A 23,790-nucleotide genomic window follows, 5' to 3' on the forward strand; every position below is an offset into this window, starting at 1 on the left:
GACTATAATCACTGCCATGATTGTGAGGTCTCCCTGGCCATGTGGACTATAATCACTGCCATGATTGTGAGGTCTCCCCAGCCATGTGGACTATAATCACTGCCATGATTGTGAGGTCTCCCAGCCATGTGGACTATAATCACTGCCATGATTGTGAGGTCTCCCCAGCCATGTGGAGTATAAGTCCAATAAATCTCTTTCTTTTGTAAATTACACAATCTCAGGTATGTCTTTATTAGGAGCATGGAAACAGACTAATACAATAGTAAAGAGTAATTCGAGGGACCTCTCCAACAGGACAGGCTGCAGGAACTGAGGGCACCGCCAGAGGTGGGTCAAGCCCGGCTTTGCCTCACCTTGATCCTTTGACCAGCAGCCTCAACATCGCCCCCTTCCAAGAAAACACAGGCTGGTCCTGCTTGCCTGGCAGAACCCCAAGTAATTATTTGAAAAAAATTGCATAATTTATTTGCATGATATTCATTTTCATAATTGAACTTTACAGTTTAAAAAAGATACAAAAAAGACAAACAGTTGGTCACATAAATAAAAAGGGGCAATAAAGAAAGAAGACATTTTTACTATTATAATTCTTTTTAGGATGTGTCTTGGGGAGCAGGCACCTACGATGCCACCTGTTTCCAAGGTCCCTGGGAATGCTGCCCTCTGCACAGGCATGTGCACAGATGGATCCTGAGGCTGGACCTGCATGACCTTCCATGTCAAGGTTAAGTCCTAGCAGTAGAATCATTCATTTCATTCTTGCAAACCAGCCTGCTTGGCCAAGAGGCCGAACCATGGTAGAGTCATGCTCATGGTTACAGCACCTGGCAATGCAGGAGGAACACTTCCCCTGGCTGGAAACTCATGGCATTGGAAGGGACCACAGAGAGTCCAAAACAAAACGCATGTTTCTCTTCTTCACTGCCGCCACGGGCACTTTCCTTCAGCGCAGTCATTGATAGAACATTGAGTCAGGAGCCAGTCATTTTGTCAAAGTAGCTCAAATAGGCCACTGCTCATACTTGGCAAGGATGACACAGTTTCAAAGAGTTTAATGGAGGTGAACTGATTGGAGACATCAAACGCTAAGGTTCCAGGAGCACTGAGGTAGCAATGTGTAGAAACATAGCATTGAAACAGTGTACCTTAAACTGAACATCTTGGATTTCCCCCATGGACCTCAATTTCCAGTGACCAGCAGGCCTAAAGAGGCCAAACAAGGTGCCAGACTTAGCATCCTGCCAGGACCAAGGGGCATGTGCAATCTCCAGGGCGGTGGGAGCAGGGTTGGGGAGGATGAGGAGGTGCCCCACTAGATGTGCAGGTGGAGACCTGCACCAGGAGTGCTCAGGGCAAGTACCTTTGCAATTGCTTCCCTTGCACCAAGGGAAGCCACTGCCTACACTGTCACCCAGTAAGAACAGAGAGGTTTCTGTTCCCCTTACAAGTGACTGCCACGTCACCACCCATGAAGGGCTGGTCCCTTTTTTTCGGGCCACCATCTGGGGCTGCTAAGGCACTAAGAACCAATCAGCAAAAGTCCCTTGTGGAGAGCTACGCTGGGGGGCGCTACCCAAGTGGCCCCAGAGGGCAGCCGCTGCAGGTGCCACCTGGCTGTTTCCCTTCCCATGTCTTTCCCTTTCCATCTCAAGCCATCCAGCAGCTGAGAGGCAACAGCCCCTAGAAAGGATTCCAAAGGAAGATCCCGACAGGGCAGACTCCACCCTCCCCTCCACACTTGGCTGCCATGCCCACAAGCAGCTGGCCATCACCCCTTGTGGACAAGGAGTTAGGGAGAGCAGGCCGGGCAGGGGAGCCCCTGAAGCCTGCACAGAACGGCAGAGAGTGCCAAAGCCAGACACGCTGACTGATTAATAAAAACGAAGCCACCTCTGAATCATCTCGAAGAGTAAATCATGCATGGGGAAGCCAAACCAGCCCCTTTGTGTTCTTGCAGAGCCACGCCGGGGACGAACACGATGCGGATTAGCCGTCTGCCTGTTCAAATAGGGGGAAAAAGTGTTATTTTCTTAAGGCAAACAAAGGTAGAAAAAAAATTTTTTTCCCTTTAGATTCACATGAAGTGCTTAGAAACCAAATAAGCAAGTTCGATAGCACAAAGGGATCATGTTTCTCTCCAGCACGGAGGTCAGAGTGAGGCTGAGCATGGCGGGGCAGGAGCTGTGGGAGGAGCGGGCAGTGCATGCAGAGGTGGTGTGAGGGGCATCTCTTCAGCAGAGTCTGGGCTTCCCCGTCTGCTCTCCTGCCACACAGCCCTCCCCTCCCCGCACAGCCATGGGACTTACCCGCATTTGCCAAACACACCCACTCATTTTCTAGCTCCAACCTGACATGAGTCCACCCCTCAGCCTGGCTGACTGTCTCAGCCCTACCAGCTTCCCGCCTGCCCTGCCGCCCCCTGGGGTCATCTGTTTCCAGCACTGGGTCCTGTGCCCGGCGAGGGCCAGCTGGGTCCCTGGTCATGGGAAGGCCCTGAGTCCCACGTGTCATCTGAAGGAGACACAGGTCGGGCCCTAGCGGGAAGTGCTCCCTGGCTCTGCTCGTCCTTCAACAGACCAGGCGTCTTGGGAGACTTGAGAGGAGACAGAATAGAGCGTTTTCTTCCACTAGTAGCCCAGCCCTGGAGAGCATAGAAATCTGAGAAAACCACAGGTCCTCAGGCCCCTCAGATGAGAGGATCTTGTTTTCACCCGCTATCTGGGCAATGCCCAAGGCCAGGGGCTCTGCTAAGCAGAGATGTCCATGAGGCGCAAACAGAACCCCTGAGACCCTCCCTCGTGCTCGAGTCTGGAGCACCGGAGAACTCTGGGTGCTCCTGACATTGGGGGCTGCCCAGGGGCCACTCAGTAGCCCCAGAAAAGGATGGGCATAGTGAGCTCTTTCCTCTGCTCTCTATAAATCAAAGGTTTTATGTGAGGCCAAGGGCGGTGGCTCACACCTGTAATCCTAGCACTTTAGGAGGCTGAGGCAGGTGAATCACCTGAGGTCAGGGCTTCGAGGCCAGCCTGGCCAGTATGGAGAAACACCGTCTCTACTAAAAATACAAAAACTATCTGGGCGTGGTGGCTCGTGCCTGTAATCCCAGCTATTCAGGAGGCTTCGGAAGGAGAATAACTTGAAACCAGGAGGTGAAGGCTGCAGTGAGCCAAGATCGTGCCACTGCATTCCAGCCTGGGCAACAGAGTGAGACTCCATCTCAAAAAAAAGAAAAAGTTTGATGTGAGGTGGTCTGGGTGGAATAACGGAGTCAGCTGAGCCAGCAGTAAGTGTGGTCGGCAGAGCATGAAGGCGTTTCACACGAGCCGATCCCAGTGCTTTTCACCCAAGCACCAGGAGAAATATGCAAGTGAAGCTGGTGAGCGGCCACGGGCGATGGGTATGTACAGGGTGGGGCGGGGCTGTGGCTGGAGGAAGCAGGATTTGGTTCATGCCACCCAGTGGTCAGCAGTCAGCTTCTGGCGGCAGAACCGCGCCTAATTTGGCTCAAGGAACTGGAGAACACAGTCAGAAGGAGGACGGGATAGTTACCCTCATTTGTTGGTAAATCCAGTCTGTGAACACCGTCACATTCCCGTACACTCCTGGTCTGTAAGCCTTGGCACAGCCGGATCCCCAGCTTGTATCCCCGATCAGCCACCAGACGCTGTTCTTCAAAGTGACCAGAGGCCCTCCACTGTCACCCTGGGGGACACAGCAAGGTACGGAGAGCAGAAAATCAAGTCACAATCCACTGGCACCACTGACCAGGCCTAGAGGAGGTGGGGGCGTGGGTCGCAGTGTGAGTTACGAGTGATCGTGTGGGCTTCGAATCCCCACCAACAAGGGGTGATGGTAACCCCCAAAGACACAACCCCGGCCGTGAATTTTAATCTGTACGCGCTAATGGTTACTAAATAAATTGCTGTTCGTAATTTAAAATGGCCTAAATACTTGTTTCTGTTCCACTGACACTTGCTAACTCCGTTTTTCAGAAGGCACGTGGCGTGCAGGCTTTGTTGGCTGTACTTGCTTCTGTTACCGAAGCGTTTGCCCTGTTCATGGCCATCGCTTCCCATGGCTGCCCCAAGCTGGCCCCATGTCCCCGAGGAGGCTCTGCTGACCCCAAGAATGCCCTGTCTCTCGGCGGTTTCAGTAGGATCTGGCAAGGCGCAAAGTAGAATGAAAACGTTGAATGACCTGGCAGGAATCGACGGTCCCCTTCAGGAAGCCGGCACAGATCATGGCGGGCGTGATCAGGTTGTTGTAGACATATCTGCTGTTGCATCTCTGCGGGTCAATGAGAGGCACCATGGCAGCATTCAGCATATCTGAGGTCTTCCCTAAGGACAGGGGGACTTGGTGAGCTCCCAGTGTTGCCAGCAGCTCTCTCAGGGAGAGTACGCTTCCCTCCCTGAGACCTCCATACACACTATGCAGGTGGCCACACCACTCTCTCCAGCCCTGCCCTGCGATGGTCACACCCCTCTATCCAGCCCTGCCCCCCTGTCAGCCCATCCTAGCACCAAGCCCTCTCCTGGGGAACCTGGATTCTCCTTACCGCTGGCAGTGCCTGTCTTGAATGCAGCTCTGGAGTTTAGCTGCAGGGAAAGAACTTCCCAGCTCTGAAGCTACAGGGCTCCCTCAGTGCCATGCAATCCTCTTCTCATTCACCTGATGGCTTGGTTCTACTGAACCACTTTCCTGCTCCTCACAGAACCCTGCCCAGGACACAGGGGCTCCTGTTTCTCCTCTGCCACACACCCGTTTGGAGCGCACATGACCCTCCCTACACCACCTGCTTCTCAGCTCCTCTGCATGTTAGAACTTCTCAAGACGTGGTGTGCGCCTGCTGCCTCTGCATCTACTACTCTCGCTTTGCTGCTCCCCCCGTGGGTATCTCCTGGGCAATGTGGGCCTAACGTGCCAAACCAGAACCACCCATTGCACCCTCTCCCACCGCAAATTCTCACCAACCCATATTCTGTGGCTTGGAAAAGGGCACCACCCGCCACTCTGGGGCTTCAGTCACAGAGTGGAAAGCCACGTTCCCTGACTTCTCACTCCCTGTCCCACAGACATGCAACCCATCAGCAAGTCTGGTGGCTCTACCCCAAATGCACCGTCATGTCTCCACGTCCACGCCTGCACCTGCCTTCCTGCCTCAGGAAATCACAGCAATGGCCTCGTCACCGTCATCATCTCATCCATTCATTCTCACCCTTCCTGTGACTCCCTGCACAGCTGCCAGATCACAGCGCTCCCCTGCTCACGACCTCCCTACCTCAAGCAGATGAGAAGTTGACGACTTCACCATAATCCATAAGCCATGCAGTCTGGCCCCAGCCCACCTCCTTGGCCCTTTCATCACCACGCCTTAAGATACATGTGCTAGCCTTTTCGTACACATTTCTGCCATTTGAGTCTCAACTCAAATGCCACCTCTTCTGAGAAGCCTTCCTTGACCACCCCTTTAAAGTAGCCAGGTCCATGCAATCCTCACTCTCAGATATTTGGAAGTACCTCACTCAGTTGTTTGTCTCCTGTCTGTCTGACCACACCTGCCCCTCCCCACATCCACAAGGGACTTGAAGCTCTTGAGAGCAGAGATGTCTGTCTTGCTCTGTTCACTTCTGCATTCCTGGCACCTGAGTAGCACCCAGCCCACGCTAGGCACAGGTGCACACAAATGTTTGTTGATATTCCTTCATCTTGGGTTCCATGAGGCCTCGCCCAGCCTGGGCTCCACTGCAGTAAGTTTCTGCTGATGAGGTGCCAGGATGCCCCCCACCACCTCCCCTGACACTCCCTCCAAGTCACCCAATCTTTGTACTTTTCCCCTTGTTTGAAAGGATTTGTTGTCTGTCTGGTCCGGACGCTTTTGAGAAGGATATAAACAATACGTAGAATGGACCTAAGCACTCCCAGCCCTCCATAAAAATGAAGCACCTGGGCTCCCTTCATTTGAAAGACTGTCAGAGAGAAACGCAGATTGCAACTGAAAGGCGCCGAGTGGGCCCCTCTCTGTGGTTATCAGGGCAGAAGACAAGGCTTAGATGTGGCCACCAGAGGTCCAGGAAGCCCATCCTCACCAAGCCCACGGCCACTCAGCCATGAAGGCTTCGGTGGGATTTCCAGGGCAGCTCTTAACTCACAACAGGTGCAACGCGGGAGACCTTGCACCTCTAACCTCGTGTGACCTAGATACTTCAAAAGCCGTTCCGCATGCTGCTGCATTTGGTCGTAATAAGAACACCGTGTACTAGGTAGGCTGGGCAGGATTTCTGCATTTAGCATATGGAGAAACTGAGGCACAAGGAGTGGGTCGGGGGGAATCACCCAAAGTCATCCAATCATTGAGTAGTAAAACTGGGATTCAAACCTGGACCTCCCACTCCCGAACCCAATGCTCCATCTGTGGGCCCTGCAGACCTGCATGCCCGGGAGCCTCACCTTTCTCCTCAGTGGCCCCCCACCCGGAAATCCAGCAGGGCTGCTCCGGATCCAGATTCATGCCTGGGTTGGGCAGACACACAGGTTTTACTGCGTCTGTTTCAAGAAGAGAAAACAGTGAGCCAGGACGGTCTCACCCAAGGCCTCAGCCTATGTCTCCACCTGGACTTCCCACATGCAGCTGCTGGGCCTGGCACCCTGACCACCCTGCCCAGAGGACCCTGAATCCCAACAAGCCCCACACTCTCACTTTCTGCCCCTGCCAGACCCCTCCTTCTGGCAGGCAAGAAGTTATGCTACTTATAAGTGAAATTATTTTCTAGTTCTGCCTATAAGTGGAATTATTTGCTAGCTCTGCTCCTAAAAGTACACATCTCCAGGTCACCAAGACGCAGAAGACTCACAGGAGACAGTAGCCAAAAGGACGATGGAGCCGCTTTCTCCCCCGAGGCCCGTACAGGACATCGCACCACTGCTCATGCGTTTGCTTTTCTATATGGGAACCATTTCCCAACGTGAATGCAGGCATGTTATAGGGAGGGGTGAGGTTTTGCTGTTTCTGCATCCAAATGGGTCTAGAACATTCCAGACCCTTGGATGGACCAGAGTTGGACTAAATAAGCTAAGAGAAAGCATGTTTGTTCTAAATTAAGCATCTTGCTTTAAGAATGTATCTTTAAAAATCAAGGATCTTTACACATTTTAGGCCAGTCGTTCTCAACTGGAAGTGACTTTGCCTCAAGGGTGAAGTTTGGCAATGCCAGCAGACAACATTGGTTGTCACAACTTGGGAGCCGCTGGCCTCCAGTGGGTAGGGGCTGGGGACACTGCTAAACATCCTATGAGGTACAAAACAGCCCCACAGCAGAGCCGCCCCCGATGCCACGAGTGCTACAGTGGGAAAGCCCTGCTCCAGCCTTTTCTGTGTCTGGCTTGAGTCACTGCCACTCAGTACAGCACAGAACAGATGTAGCGGCTGCTGCCTCCCCCAGAAGGTGGCAGGTGCTCTCAGCGTCTTCGAGCCTCTCCCATGTGTCACCCGCTGCACGCCACCCTCACTGCTTCTCTCCCATTTAGCACAGCACGAGTGTCATTTCCAATGACACCTCCTTAAATTCGGCCAACTTGCTTGCCAAGCCCGACCCACGCGTACCGCTGAAAGTCAGAGGCGTCTGCAGCTTCATCAGCGCAATGTCATTGTTCTTGGTCTGGGAGTCGTAACTTGGGTGAGAAATCACTTTTTCTACTCGGTGTCCACTTCCATAGAACATGAGAGATTGGCTGAGAATCCCCACAAATGCCGTCCAATGCCGCGGGTTGTTCAGAGGTCTGGAAGAGGGGAAGGCTCAGTATCTCAGAGCCACAAACAGGGAGCCCTCGGCGGTGAACTTCCAACCTCAGAAGCTGGAGGCAAGACACCCAGAGGCAGGATGACTCACCAAAAGCCACACAGGGGGACGGTGGAGGGGGGGCTCGGCCTCCCCTGCTCCCCGACACTCCCCCCACCCGGAGTCCCTGCCTCAGCCCCCAACCTCGTCCCTCTTTCTGGCTCTTGTGTCACCTTCGAGGAACCTGCAGCACTCACAACGGGGCCCACATCCTTCCCCGGGCTTTCATGGCCATCTCCAGCAGGACTGGCCCTTATCTTCCTTTATATGTCAAAGCATTTTTTGGCACAGGGTATGTGTTTAATAAATGGGTACTGATGAACAGACTTGAACTTCAATATCAACCAAACCATTTCCTTTATCTAGGTGTTTTCCTCTTAAGAGAATCCCAGCTCCTAGAGGGCCCAGCACACCCGGGGTGTGAAGAGGGGAGAGAAGGGAGCACCCTTGGGTAACAGCCCTTTCTTCCTTCACAACAGCCCGAGAGGAGAGGAGCAGGGCACGCCCACCTCATGGGGCAGACGCCATGGATCAGAGACATTGAGTGACTGGCCTAAGGCCTTGCAGCCAGAAAGTACTGGGCCAAGAGTCAAACCCAGTTCAGCCTCTCTTTAAGGCAGAAAAATACATCCTCCGAGTGAGGCCTCCTCCAAAGCAGCATGTGACCAAAATCATTATGTGTTTAAGAAAAAGGGGAGGGGGTGGTAGCTTCCACAAATGCAAGGTAGTCTCACCCCTGCCCAACCCTCAGCATGAGCTGTGCTGTGAGCCAGAGCACTTCACCCCAGGGACTTTCCAGCAGGGCAGCCTGAGGCCCCCGCACCGGTCTGAGTGTGCTGTCTCCTGCGACTAGCGTTTTGGAGAGAGGAGACCTCGGGGGCAGGGACTTTGCTCAAGGGCAGGACAGTGGCTGGAAGGAAAGCGGGTCACAGCAACCTGGTGGAGAATGTCCCACCTGCACCTTCACCCCGCCTGCAAGGGACACACAGTGCATACATGCTGAAGGATGACACAGCCGTGCACTGCCCAGCACGAGCGCACCTGGTGCCCCAGAACTACAGTACTCCCCCCATTTAAACACAAGGACCCCGGGCTGCAAGGATGGAGACCCCACTCAAGGTCACAGGGCTGTAGGAGGCCAGCCTGGAGCCCCACGCAGCCCGCACCGCCCGGGAGCCTGGAGCCCCCACCTGGCCCACATCGCCCTGGCATACTTTTCCACGCAGTGGGCGGCTGTCACAATCCACTCGGGGGTGATGATGGAGCCTCCACACACGTGGACGTTCTGGACGTGCAGGCTGACCTGCCAGGGCCACGCCCCCTCGGATGCTGTCACACCACCCACGATCCTGCTCTGGCGGCTTGAGTTCAAGGTGACCCCACAGGCTGAGGGTGACAAACAGGAGGCCAGTGGGGTGAGACCAGAAGAAGCTACCCAGTCACCCAGCACCCTCCCCCATAAGGGTCTCCCCTGGTGCAAGGACAGGACAGGAGGCAGGGGCACCACTGCTGGTGTCGGACACAGGGGTCTCCTGGGAGGGGTCTCTTCTTGCTTGGGGAAGGGAGGACGCACCTCCAGCCCACCCAGACCCAGGAGCACACATCCCTGAACACTCTTGTGACCCAACAGAGTCTCCTCCTGGGAGCCAGGTGGGGGTGTCCTGGGTAACGAGGTCTTGGCTCCTAGGGTCTTGGAGGCACTGACACCACCCAGGGGCCCCAGATTCCCACACAAAGAAAAGGAAGATGGGAGGGACAGGGCTGGGAGTGAGTGCGGAGGTGAGGGGTGAGGGGATTACAGGGTGGGTGAGAGGATGAAGGGGTGAATGAGGAGGTGAATGAGGGGGTGAGAGGGTGAGTGAGGGGGTGAGGTGGTGAGTTGAGGGGGTGAGGGGGTGGATGAGGAGGTAAAGGGGTGAATGAGGGGTCCAGGGTCTGAGTAAGGAGGTGAGTGAGAAGGTGAGTGAGGGGGTGAGTGAGGAGGTGAGTGAGGGGGTGAGTGAGGAGGTGAGTGAGGGGGTGAGTGAGGGGGTGGGTGAGAAGGTGAGTGAGGAGGTGGGTGAGGGGGTGGGTGAGGGGTGAGTGAGGGAGTGGATGAGGGGTGAGGAGGTGAGTGAGAGGTGAGCGAGGGGGTGAGTGAGGGGGTGAGTGAGGGGGTGAGTGAGGGGTGAGTGAGGGGATGAGTGAGGGGGTGAGTGAGGGGGTGAGTGAGGTGGTGAGTGAGGGGGTGAGTGAGGGGATGAGTGAGGGGGTGAGTGAGGGGGTGAGTGATGAGATGAGTGAGGGGGTGAGTGAGGGGGTGAGTGAGGAGATGAGTGAGGGGATGAGTGGGGGGTGAATGAGGGGGTGGGTGAGGGGCTGAGTGAGGGGGTGGGTGAGGGGGTGGGTGAGGAGCTGAATGACGTGATGAGTGAGGGAATGAATGAGGGGGTGAGTGAGGGGATGAGTGAGGGGGTAAGTGAGGAGATGAGTGAGGGGGTGAGTGAGGAGATGAGTGAGGGGGTGAGTGGGGGGTGGGTGAGGGCGTGGGTGAGGAGGTGAGTGAGGGGTGAGTGAGGGGGGAGTGAGGGAGTGACTGAGGGGGTGAATGAGGGATGAGTGAGGGGGTAGGTCAGGGGGTAGGTCAGGGGATGGGTGAGTGAGGGGGTGAGTGAGGAGGTGAGGGGTGAGTGAGGCCTGCCGCCTTCCCTGCTTCCTCTGTGTGAGTGCCTTCTCCACCGTGAGTTGGGTGAACGGGCAGAGGGCAGGGCAGGGCAGGTGCCATTCACCCTTGGGGCTGTGCTGGACCCCCACTCAGGACCTAAAGAAGGCCTGAGCCCAGGCCTGCAGGGAAGTGACTGTCAGCACCTTCCACCTCTTCGAATGAAAAGCTGAGCCCAGGACCACCACCCCAGCACTGGCCACCCCCGAGGATGTGAGGGACGGCGGCTCCCGGACTTGCACATGGTTTAGAAACTGTAAGCACTCCAAACAGAGATGCAGACACCCAAATCTAAGCCTGTGTCCAAAATTCAGCAGTGAAGACACAAGAGCGTGTTTGATCTCCGGGCTCGTCCCTCCTCCCGGGTCCCACTGGCTGCTGAATGCCTGGTGGCCACACCACGGTGCTGGACCACAGCCCTGCAGATGCTCCAAGTCCACATTCCGCGGCTGCCAGGGCTCACTAACGGCACCCCCTTCACTCTCACCTGCCGAGTCTCCAGCTCACAGGTGGCACAAAGCATAGGGCCTTGTCAGCTTCCTGAGCATGCCTGACCTCAGGGGGTGTCCCTTGGACCCAAGACTGAAGGTGTCTACAAGCCACCAAAATCCAAACCAGGAGCTCCTTGGAGAGAGCTAGAGGCTGCTGGGCACATCCCAACCCCCGACCCCACCTCCTTCCCTCTCCATTCCCCAGAGACACAGGGAGTCCCGTTCTGAAGGTGGAGAGTGTGTCCTAGTTAGAAGGATCAAGGGAGGGAATCCAGACGCACTTACCTACGCAGCGCAGAGAGACCACTGCTTTTGAAGAACAGGTACCACTACAAAAGAACAGGGGAAATTCAGGTCACCATAGTGAGTGAGGGGTCACCTGCCTCTCACAGGCTTAGAAATCAGTCATTTCTTCCAAATTCCCTCTCCTCTGCTACTTACAACTCCAACAAGGTAAGTAAATCCACAAAGGGACAGTGGGAAAGACCAGACACTGAGCCAAGGTACGTGGCTCACATCCCCGCTGTGTGACCTCGGGCAAGTTACTTAACCTCTCTTAAAACTATACCAACTCCTAGGGCAGTTCTGAGGGTCAGCATACAATAACACTAGTTTTCATTCTTCCTCTTAGAACTGAAAATCATCTTCTAATTCTGTAAGGAAGTCGCTTGGAAACTTCTGGGCTCATATGACTGCTTTACATTTGGAGTGCTGAAAGCAATATAACCAATAATTTGCCTGGGATTAGAAGAAACGTTAAGTCACTCATTTGGGAGTCAAATATCCCAGGTCATGGACGAAGAGGAAGTAACAGATGCATTTCATCCTGCTGTGACTTTCCAGGGATCTGCTGAGAAGGAAAGAAGCAGCCCCCGACACGCAGAGCTGGCCCGGCCCTGACAGCGGGACCGTGTGCTCTGCGGAACGTGAACAGTTTCACTGAGCACTGCATGGCCCAGATGGGGCGAGACACCAGGAGCCTCCTTTGAAAGGATGTCTGCACAGACGGAACAGGAACCTTGTCAGAACCACAAAACCACGACCTGACATCCATCTCCTCCCTTCCTGGCTAACTGGAGCAACAGACCTGTCTTTACCAATCACAGCTTTAGCCCAGCCTCATTCCAACCTCCTCCTAGAAAAAACATCATAAAGCAGCCATCACAGAATGACCCCTGCTTCCCGAGAGCATCCAATCCAAGAGCAAAGCGCTGCCTCCTCCAACTGCCCCAAACCACCTCACAGGAGCCCCAGCCTGGCACTAAGAGGTCCTTCCTCACACCCTCTTACTGAGGCTCACCCCCCAGGTTCCCAGTGACAGCAGGTGCATTCCAGGTGGACTCTGGCTCTGGGGCACTGACATGGCCAAGCAGAGACATGTTCCCTTTAAGAGAAGACATTTTCTAAGAATCCTAAGGTCAGTAGAGACAGCCCTGTGTGGTCACAGCACCAGGGCACATGTGGTTATTCACAGAAGCCTGACAGAAAGCAAGCCAAGAACTCAGGCATCAAAGGGCAACTCCTGCCCATAGAAAGGAAAAGAAGTGGCCCCGCCCCCACCGCCACCACGGAGACAGAAGAGAATCCAGCAGACAATGGCCTTCTCTTCTTTCTTCCAAGCCCTCCAGCTACCTTGTGAGTTCCCAGTGCTCTTGCCAAGGGATGGTGGCACCTCCTCTCCTCCCCCCGCCCCTGCCTGGCTGGACTTGGCGCCCTGCCTCCGTGTGTAACCCAGGAAGACAAAGAACCACTCAGCATTTACAGAGTGCCCAGGCAGCTGTGTTTAGCTTCTCCACAGAGACAAACCGCAGCCCTGCCGTTGTCACGGGTACACCTGGCCGTGCACGGCCCTCCCCACTGGGCTTGCCACGCCACATTCCCCAGGACAGCAGGCTGCAGTGGAAGTCAGGCCCCCAGACACCTCTGCCAGTGGCCCCCAGGAATGCAAACCTGCCCCAGCCTCCCACTCAGAGGAAAGGTGGTATGGGGTGATTAGTGCGTCCTCCCTGAAATGCAGCACCTGGCACCTGGAGGGCAGGGAGGTGACACCTAGATGCCAGGGATGAGCCCTGTGGACCTAGGAGGCAAGGAGAACCCATGGGCAAAGGACATTGTGTATCTTTCACATCAGAAAACCCTCATAACAGCAGCAATCATAGCCAGACTGCAAATGTCTTACCCATGTGCAAAGAGAAAGGAATAGCCTAGGTCCAACTCTTCTTCGTCATCCATCACGTGACCTGAGGCTTGTGCCCACTTACACCCCCTGGACACACCATGACTCATTCCCAGGTCACCAGAATGCTGCCCGCCCCTGGCAGAGCACCCTCTAACACTGCTATCCCAGGGCTGGGGCCAAGGGGACCAGCCACCCCGCTGCCCGGAACAGAGCAGGACTTTCCTTGCTGAAGCCCGTGAAGTCCCTGGCAAACGGGGATGAGTAGTCACCCTAGCTAGGACACTGAGATATCATCTTGGATTCCTAGAACCACGCCCTGGGACACTGGGATATCATCTTGGATTCCCAGAACCACGCCCTGGGACACTGGGGTATCACCTTGGATTCCTAGAACCACGCCCTGGGACACTGGGGTATCATCTTGGATTCCTAGAACCACGCCCTGGGACACTGGGATATCACCTTGGATTCCTAGAACCATGCCCTGGGACACTGGGGTATCATCTTGGATTCCTAGAACCAGGCCCTGGGACACGGGGGTATCACCTTGGATTCCTAGAACCACGCCCTGGGACACTGAGATATCATCTTGGATTCCTAGAACCAGGCCCTGGGACACTGGGATATCACCTTGGATTCCTAGAACCACGCCCTGGGACACTGGGGTATCACCTTGGATTCCTAGAACCACGCCCTGGGACACTGGGATATCACCTTGGATTCCTAGAACCACGCCCTGGGACACTGGGGTATCACCTTGGATTCCTAGAACCACGCCCTGGGACACTGGGATATCACCTTGGATTCCTAGAACCATGCCCTGGGACACTGGGGTATCATCTTGGATTCCTAGAACCAGGCCCTGGGACACGGGGGTATCACCTTGGATTCCTAGAACCACGCCCTGGGACACTGAGATATCATCTTGGATTCCTAGAACCAGGCCCTGGGACACTGGGATATCACCTTGGATTCCTAGAACCACGCCCTGGGACACTGGGGTATCACCTTGGATTCCTAGAACCACGCCCTGGGACACTGGGATATCACCTTGGATTCCTAGAACCATGCCCTGGGACACTGGGATATCACCTTGGACTCCTAGAACCACGCCCTGACATAATAGGCACAGCTCTAAATGTCTGAACAGCAGAGGGGAATAGAGTTGAATGTCAATGTGGCCATGTTATCCGCTACCAACGATGGCAGACCATAGAGGCTGAGCAGAGAAACCTCAGCCACTTTCTACCAGTCCTGATCAGACTTGAATCTCCTCCCCATGCAAAACCCATCCAGACAGAGGACTGCAGCTTAGAGAAATCAGACTCAGCACAGTGGTTCCCCATGGTGCCTCCTAGTCGATTTCATTCCAAAATTTTTCAAAGAGATCACCCAATACCTGTGGTAGAGTTTTTTGTAGATATCAACATTGCCGGCACTCAGGTTCAGTTTCATGAAGCTCGTGGCCCCGCTGTCATCCACTATTCCTTGGCTAGAGTAAAAACTATTCCTACAAGAGACAGAAAACCTTATCTATGGTAATGGTTAAGGCATAAACAAATGCAAATCCTATGCTATGTCATAATTCCTCTCCTATACCCCTCAGAATAAGGGAAAAACCTTAGCATTTTGGGGGAAAAAAAATCACAAGTTCTAACCAAGTGCTACAATATTGTAACAATTTTCCGATTTAATAACCCTAGAGCTCCAGGTAGGATTCCTCTACCAATTGTGTTTCTAATCCAGGTGAGGATCAAGAAACAATGAGAAGGTCACAGGAATGTGTAGTCCTACATACATTTAATATAATACAAGGTACTGATGTTAATATGTCTCCAACTACCAATTCCACAGGTTCCTAGGCCATGATAGGGACTTTGCTGTGTCATTCACCCCTGCTGTTTCGGGATAGCATAGCTAAGACACCAACTTTCTCATCAAGTGGTAATTCATTCTGAAAACTGGCATGTTGCATACCCTAAAATGGCATGGAAATCACCTGGGGACCTTCCCGTAGAAAACAAAGTGGCAGTAGAATCCTGCCAGCCTGTCCCCCAATGCCTGAGGCCTCCCCAGGCAGTGCTGATAAGTGATAACCTCCACCCTCCGCCCCAGCTAGGAACCACTGACAGGGGGCACACGTCCCCTTAAGCCTTCCCACTTTCCCTCAGGGCTACAAGCAGGAATGACACTTTTAAAGTATACATCTGATTGATCGATTCTCTCCCCAGCTCAAAAGCCTTCCATGGATCCCAAATGCAGTGAAACTGGCACAGGATTCGTCTCTGCTGCTCTCCCCAGCCCAACCCTGCTTGCCAGCTGCGCTGGCCCAACCTCTACCCAGGGAGGTGAATGGACCCTGGCTGAGAGGCACCTTGGAAAAAGAGGCACCTCATACCCTCAGCCTGCACCCCTGACCCAGTGACCACAGCACGGGGCACTCCCAAACAACCAGAGGCCAAGGAGGAGGCAGGGCAGGGTGGCAGTGAGCCGAGGGCCCTGTGCTGGGCACAGTCCCAGCTCAGTAAGTTCCACCTGCTGGTTACAGGGCTCAGCTTTTGGAAGGTGACAACTGTCCCCAGCACTCATGTGCCGGCGCTTCCACAGGGAGGCAGAGAGAGGGTGTGCTCGTGTTTCTGCTGTCTGTCCCTGTCACTGGCGATGCTGCCCCATACTCACTTGTAGCCCATGTCCCTGCAGGCCACCCGCCCGTAGTTCTCGTTCCAGTCGTCTTGGCACACAGGGTGCCAGGACCTCCTCTGAGATGAGTACACCTGAAGGATGAAGTTTGGTCCGTAGAGGCGAACTGCATGAGAAGGAGGAGCCTGCATGAGTTTCAAACGGTTGTCCCAACTCGGTCCAACTGCCGCCCAAGCCCCGCGCTCCCCCACGGCTCTGGGGGTGGCAGCACAGAGTTTGCTCCTCTCAAGGTACTGACCGCACACAAAGGGCGACCATGGATCTATTCTTTTTCTGCTAAAAAGTGCTCTCTACACAAAAGAATTGAAAGCAGTCATTGGGTTAAAAACTTGTACAAATGTTCACTGCAGGCCTCTTAAAACAGCTTAAGAAGGCAAAAATACTCCAAGCACCCACCAACGGCTGGGTGAGCAGAATAGGATATGTCCAAGTATATGATGGAATACGATCCAGCCAGAGGAGGGAATGACATTCACACACAGGCTGCCCATGAGTCCTGAAGCCACTACGCTCAATGAAAGGAGCCAGACATATTGCATGGTCCCGGCCACCCGGAATCCCGCTCATGTTGCAGGAGTCCACATCATGCACGATCCCAGAGCGAGCAGGAAATGGAATGCCTAGAGTAGGAAATCTATAGACACAAAGTAGATGAGTAGATGCTTAGGAGGGACGGGCTGGGAGGAGGGATATGGGTGATAGTTCAAGGGTCTGGGGTTTCTTTATGAGCTGATAAAAATATCCTAAAATTGGCTGTGGTGATAGTTGCACGTATTTGTGACTATATAAAAGCCAGTGAATTATATATTTAAATTTTATGATACACAAATTACTCAATAAGCTGTTTTATATGAAAAATTGTATCACAATAAGCTATTATATATATGTTTTATATATAAAAAGCACTGAATTATATACTTGAATTGTATGGCACATAAATTATATCTCAATAAACTGTTTTTAAAAATAAATAAGATAGGTAAGGTGTGGTGGCTCACACCTGTAATCCCAACACTTTGGGAGGCCGAGGTGGGTGGATCACCTGAAGCCAGGAGTAGGCAAATCACCAGCCTGCTCAACATGGTGAAACCCCATCTCTACTAAAATGCAAAAATTACCCCCGTGTGGTGGCACACACCTGTAATCCCAGCTACTCAAGAGGCTGAGGCAGGAGAATTGCTTGAACCTGGGAGGTAGAGGTTGCAGTGAGCTGAGATTGCATCACTGCACTCCAGCCTGGGTGACAGAGCAAAACTCTGTCTCAACAAATGAATGACTAAATAAATAATCAAAAGATAAAAAGGTTTTTTTAAAGTGTTCTTTAAGAGACCACTTTGAGCAACAAATTGTCCAGGAGACTCGAAATTAATCAATATTCTGCTAAAATGATCTCGGCTCTTTTATTTCAAGAGACAAAACATTATAAACACCATTGAAGCCACTCCCTATTCCCAATCCCTTCTCTTCCTCCCTAGAAGTAACCACCACCCAGAGTTTTAGGGAACTTCTGGCTGGGCAGGATAATACATGGGGTGGATGTATCCACAGAACAGAATCCCATGCAGCTCAGGCATCATGAACAGGAAGACGCTTGGAAACGTGCTGCAGGAAAGAGAGCGAGTGCTCGATGATGCGTTCCGTGTGACGTTATTCATGCAAAGCAGAAAAGCATGGAAACAAGGCTGTGTGGTGTGGCAGAAATCTACAAGGGCTTAAAGTATAAAGTGAGGATGTGGCTATGCTCGGGCCTCTCTTCTTACTTCCTGCTGGCAGTCTGACTCACTGGACAGTCTGGTACCTGTGGGCTTGTTCCCCCATGAAATGACTTGGGTCTGATTATTTTTCTACTTCCTCAGTGTTGAATGATTCCGCATCCTACCTGTGAGTTGGTCACAGGTTACGCGAATGGATAAACATGATGCTACATCTGGACAATGGAATATTATTCAGTGCTAAAAAGAAAGGAGCTATTGGCCAGGCATGGTGGCTCACACCTGTAATCCCAGCACTTTAAGAAGCCTAGGCAGGAGGATTACAAGGTCAGGAGTTCGAGACCAGCCTGGCCAATATGATGAAACTCAGTCTCTACTAAGAATACAAAAAAAAAAAAAAATTAGCTGGGCATGGTGGCATATGCTTGTAATCCCAGCTACTCAGGAGGCTGAGGCAGGAGAATGGCTTGAACCCAGGAAGTGGAGGTTGCAGTGAGCCGAGATCACGCCACTGCACTCCAGCCTGGGTGACAAAGCGAGACTCCATCTCAAAAAAATAAAAGAAAAAAGAAATGAGCTATCAAGCCATGAAAAGCCATGGAGGAAGCTTGAGTGCATATTATTAAGTGAAGGAACGTGTGTGCAGTGAGGCTACATACTCCATGGTTCCAACATGACAACCTTCCGAGGAGGCCAGAACTCTGGAGGCACTAACAAGATCAGTGATAGCAGGGGTGAGTGGGGAGAGAGAAACAGGTGCAATGCAAGAGCCTTGAGGGCAGGAGAACTACTCTGGATGTTACTATCATGGTGGCTGTACAGCATCATGCATTTGTGGAATCCCACAGAATGGTGCAAGAGAAAGGGTGAAGTCCTTGACTGTGGTTCATCATGGTGTACGTCTGGCTCATCAGTGTTAATGAACGCTCTGCGCTGTTGTGAGATGTCAATCACAGGGCAACTGTGTGCTGGGGAGGAGCACAGTGTGCGGAGCTCGCCACACAGTCTGCTTCATTTCCTGTCAACCTAAAACTGCCCCAAAAATAGTCTGTTCACTTTTTTAAAAGTAACTGAGATGAAATACACTTCTATGCTTAAAAACAAAACTGCCACCGTGGCTCAGTAAAGAGTGAGGGAGACACTTCCTTCTTGGTTTGTGGGTAATTTTAGGGACTGTCTTTCCCTTCCAGCTATCTGCATTCAAATGCTATCAGGAAGAGATGGCAGTGGGTAAGCCAGAGAGCCGGAAAATGTCTCAAGCTGGTCCTTTCCTGGTGTCGTGGCCCATGCCTGTCATCTCAGCATTTTGGAAAGGGGAGGCAGGAGGATCACCTGAGCTCAGAGTTCGAGACCAGCCTTGGCAACATGGCAAAACCCCATCTCTACCAAAAAAATAAAAAAATTAGCCTGGCATGGTGGTACACGCCTGTAAGCCCCAGCTTTTCAGGAGGCTGAGGGTAAAGGATGGATTGAGCCCAGGAGGGTGAGGCTGCAGTGAGCCATGATTGAGCCACTGCACTCCAGACTGGGCAACAGGAGATCTTGTCTCAGACAAAACCTATTGTTCATGTTTTAGGCGTACAGTGTGATGATTGATATCTGCTGTGAAATGCTCACCGTAATAAAGCTCATTAACATATCCAACACCTCACCTAATTATAATTTTCTTTTCTCTTTTATGGTGAGAATGATTAAAATCTGCCCTTCTAGCAATTTCCAAGTATATAGGGCAGTATTGTTAACTAGAGTGAACAAAACTTAGTTCTTCTTCTGAGATTTTGAGAAAAATTCACAGAAAGGATAGTAGAAAGTGAATTAATGTAAAAATGTGCACACACCCCCTCGGGAAGAAAGCGCTACACAACTTTGAATGTTTCCACGGAATGGGTAGTATTCTTCAGTCTCCTAAGGTGCTCATCTCAGCAAAAACAATATCTACTGTACGAAATGGGCAAATTAAAAGCACACCGTACGCCTGTTCTGTTCTAAGACAGAATACATGCACAACGTTATGTTTGTCTGTTTCACTGTGTGTGACTAATCGACATGGAAACTGGTAAAAGCAAACTGAAGAGGGTCCCGGCCTGGCAAGTCACAGATCCACACACCCTCTGACCCAGCAATTCTACTCCTGGAAGCGTCTCCTACTGCTAAGCTCACACCGTTGGAGCAGCGCGTGTTGTAGCAAAAGGTGGAAAAAGACATAAAGTCCAAAAGAAGAGACTGGGGCCATAACGGCGCATCCGTGCAGAGGACCAACTGGGCCACGGTGGGAAAACACAGGGGCTCCTTTCCCTAAGAACTGCTGTCCAGGATGGTATGCAGTGCAGGAGAGTGAGCTGGCTAGGAAGCACTAGGGAGTAGAACCATGACAACGCAGACGTACGTGTGCTTCTTTATGCAAAAACTCTGGGAAGAAGCAACTCATATGAGTTATGATAGGAGTCACCCCAAGAAACGTGATTGGCTGGTAAACAGGTGGGCATGTGTGTGTGCATGTGTGTGTGTGTGTGCGCGTGCGTGCATATCTGGGTGTCTGTGTGTGTGTCTGTGTGTGCACGTGTGTGTGTATCTGGAGTGTGTATATGCGTGCGTGTGTGTCTGTGTGTGCATGTGTGTATGTGTGTGTGTGTGTATGTGTGCCTGTGTGTGTATGTGTGTGTGCGTGTGTATGTGTGCCTGTGTGTGTCTGTGTGTATGTGTGTGTGTATCTGGGTTGTGTGTGTGTGTCTGTGTATCTGTGTGTGTGTATCTGTGTGTGTGTGTCTGGGGTGTGTGTGTATGTGTGTGTGTATCTGTGTGTGTGTATCTGTGTGTGTGTGTGTGTGTGTGTGTCGGGTGTGTGGCAGGAGTGGGGGGATAGGTAAGTAAGCAGAGCAAGGAAGATGAGATTTTTCACCACATACCCTTTTGTATTTCCTTGATTTTGACCTATCTGGGTGTATAACTATTGAAGTATTTAAATAAATACAACTTAAATATTAACAAGAGAGAGACAGTTCAGGTAACATAAGGACTTTGCTGGTGTTTATTCACCCACATGTGCACATAGGAGAACATCAAAAGCCATTCCAGGCCAGGCGTAGTGGCTCATGCCTGTAATCCCAGCAGTTTGGGAGGCCGAGGTAGGAGGATTGCTTGAGGTCAGGAGTTCAAGACCAGCCTGGGCAATACTAAAGAAACCCCATTTCTACAAAAAATACAAAAATTAGCCAGGCATGGTGGTGAGCACCTGTAGTCCCAGCTACCTGGGGGACTGAGGCTGGGAGGTTGCTTGAGCCCAGGAGGTTGAAGTTTCAGTGAGCCATGATCATACCACTGCCCTCCAGCCTAAGCAAGAGTGAAACTCTGTGTCCCCTCCCCCTGCCAAAAAAAAGGAAGCCATGCATGTGCTATCTTAACCAGGCACTGCTCAACCTCAAAAACTTCCCACTTTATTTAAGAAACTAAATAAAGCACAAGAACTGTTTAATCAGCAAATGCGTCATTTTCAAGTGCAGACCCTCTCCTGGGAGGCAAGGCCGTGCTTAAAGGCATCAAGAACACGGAACACTGGAGCCAGCTCAAAGAGGGCACAAGGGCCGAGCTCCACGGGCCAAGTGCTCCTCACCAGGAAATTCCACAGCCGGGACCAGGCAGCCAGGACTGACAGTGAGGGCCTAACAGGAAACCCGTCCCCACCAAGGATGGCCCTTAGGAGAGGGGAATTACTTTAACATGGAAAACTCTTTTTCTAGAATTCTCGGCCAGCTCTGAGGCTCGTGGTTTCTACAGAAAACCCCAGGAGGTTAGGAGGTCACTTGAGGGAGGGAAGAACTGTCTCCGATTTCTGGTGAGTCCTCTGACTCTACAGTTCTGAAATTTCCATTCCTAGAAAAATAAAAAAACAGTTCTAGTGTAAACATGTCAGAGTGTGCTGAGCGGGAAGTGACATGTGAGAGGGCACAGCACCACTGCTGATCTGCTGGCCTGGAGCACATGGCTGTGGTTGGGAAATAAGGTTTGTCATTGTTGTTGTTTTTCTGTTTATGTTTTCTTTTTGCTTTTTTTTGAGATGGAGTCTCATTCTGTTTCCCAGGCTGGAGCGCAGTGGCTCAATCTCGGCTCACTGCAACCTCCGTCTCCTGGGTTCAAGCAATTCTCCTGTCTCAGCCTCCTGAGTAGGTGGGATTACAGGTGCGTGCCACCACACCCAGCTAATTTTTGTATTTTTAGTAGATATGGGGTTTTGCCATGTTGGTCAGGCTGGTCTCGAACACCTGACCTTGTGATCCCAAAGTGCTGGGATTACAGAAGTGAGTCACTGCGCCCCCCTGTGTATCTGTGTGTGTGTGTATCTGTGTGTGTGTGTGTGTCTGGGGTGTGTGGCAGGAGTGGGGGATAGGTAAGTAAGCAGAGCAAGGAAGATGAGATTTTTCACCACATACCCTTTTGTACTTCCTTGATTTTGACCTATCTGGTTGTATAACTATTAAAGTATTTAAATAAATACAACTTAAATATTAAAGAGAGAGACTCACCGTAATAGAGAGAGGGAAATAAGTCTTAAAGGAAAAAGAAAAAAGTAAAAGGCAGCTCTTACGGAGAAACAAGCCAGCTCCATGCCAACTGTGGAGCCCAGTTCCATATGGAGCGGGTGGGATGGGGATGATCGGCACAACCCTTATCCTCAGCCACCGTTTCCCTGTTACAGCCACAAACTACCCTTGAAATCACCCTCAAATATTAATGAAAAATAGAAACAAAAATGCCAATGAAAACCACAATGAGGTATCCTCTCACACTTCTTAGGATGGCTACCATCAAAAAGATGGAAACTAACAGGTGTTGGTGAGGAGGTAGATGGAGCAATGGAACCCTTGCGCCCTCGGGGTAGGAGTGGACATTGGTCTGGCCATTATGGAAAACAGTATGGAGTTTCCTCTGAAAATTAGAAACAGAACTGTCAGATGATCCAGCAATCCCACTTCTGGGTTTATATCCAAAGGAAAGGAAATCCGCGTTGAAGAGAGGCCCGCACTCCCATGCTCACTGCAGCACTGTTCACAACAGCCGAGAAATGACATCGACCTCAGGGTCCGTTAGTGAACGAAAGGAGAAAGAAAACGTGGTGTATGCGTACAACGCGATACTCTTCAGCCAGAAGAAAGAAGGAAATCCTGACATTTGATGACAAATGAAACTGAGGACATGGCTCTAAGTGAACAAGCCAGAGACAGAGACAGGAACACTGCATGAGGTCACTAACACGTGGAATGTGAAAACATTAAAGTCACAGAAGCAGAGAGCTGGGGGGTGACAACATGGTTTAATTAAGAGGTCACAAACCCTTAATTAAACAGGAGGGATACGTTTGAGAGATCTATTGTACATCACAGTGGCTACAGTTAATAACTCTGTATTTCGTATTTGAAAATCACTACAAGAGCAGGTTTTATGTGTTCTCAATAAGACGTGTATATGAGCTAATGCCCATGTTCTAGTTTGACGTAGCCACGCCACAGGCATACGCATATCCAAACATGTGGTACGCCATAAATATGTGCAATGCTTCCCTGATCGTTAAAATAAACAGATAAACCACAGAAAATAAAATAGGCGAGCCCATTCTGTAACAAGAGATGGACCTTATTTTGAAAACAACATAGCGCATCTCCAACTCTACTTTTATTTTGTTTATTTATTTTTGAGACAGAGTATGGCTCTGTCGCCCAGGCTGGAGTGCAGTGGCACCATCTCAGCTCACTGAAACCTTCATCTCCCAGGATCAAGTGATTCTCCTGCCTCAGCCTCCAGAGTAGGCTGGGATTACCACCACCTGGCTAATCTTTTTTTTTTTTTGTAATTTTAGTAGAGATGGGGTTTCACCATGTTGGCCAGGCTGGTCAGGTGATCCACCTGCCTTGGCCTCTCAAAGTGCCGGGATTACAGGCGTGAGCCACCATGCCCGGCCTGCACCTTCAACTTTATAAACAGTTTGCTCATCTTAACTGACATCCTGTGGCAGTTCAGAGTACACATGGCTCCAATGACACAGTCCTCAGGGACCCTGTTCTCTCCCTCCCACCTGCTGTGTGAGGTTGGGCTGGAAACACAACCTCTCTGAGCCTCAGGATTCAGCCTGGAACAGGGATTCAATGACATCATGTGTCAGCATGCTGGACGC

The 23,790-nt window shown here is 51.7% G+C and overlaps 1 protein-coding gene across 3 annotated transcripts in view; it reads right to left on the reverse strand.

The window, feature by feature from the left end:
- Nucleotides 1-442: 442 nt before the first annotated feature.
- The window catches only part of TMPRSS2 (transmembrane serine protease 2), a 42,508-nt gene continuing 19,160 nt past the window's right edge, over nucleotides 443-23,790 (reverse strand). For all 3 annotated transcript variants that reach the window (XM_035282940.3, XM_008986722.5, XM_035282941.3), the window contains 9 exons: nucleotides 15,892-16,018; nucleotides 14,612-14,722; nucleotides 11,319-11,362; nucleotides 9,056-9,227; nucleotides 7,607-7,782; nucleotides 6,454-6,549; nucleotides 4,201-4,343; nucleotides 3,553-3,705; nucleotides 443-2,001 (listed from right to left, as the gene is read on the reverse strand). In XM_035282940.3, the coding sequence (XP_035138831.1) occupies nucleotides 1,990-2,001; nucleotides 3,553-3,705; nucleotides 4,201-4,343; nucleotides 6,454-6,549; nucleotides 7,607-7,782; nucleotides 9,056-9,227; nucleotides 11,319-11,362; nucleotides 14,612-14,722; nucleotides 15,892-16,018 (1,034 nt within the window). In that variant the 3' untranslated portion in view covers nucleotides 443-1,989. The remainder of the gene's footprint in view (nucleotides 2,002-3,552; nucleotides 3,706-4,200; nucleotides 4,344-6,453; nucleotides 6,550-7,606; nucleotides 7,783-9,055; nucleotides 9,228-11,318; nucleotides 11,363-14,611; nucleotides 14,723-15,891; nucleotides 16,019-23,790) is intronic.

The sequence above is a fragment of the Callithrix jacchus genome, chromosome 21 (assembly GCF_049354715.1).
Source record: "Callithrix jacchus isolate 240 chromosome 21, calJac240_pri, whole genome shotgun sequence".
Taxonomy (NCBI): domain Eukaryota; kingdom Metazoa; phylum Chordata; class Mammalia; order Primates; family Cebidae; genus Callithrix; species Callithrix jacchus.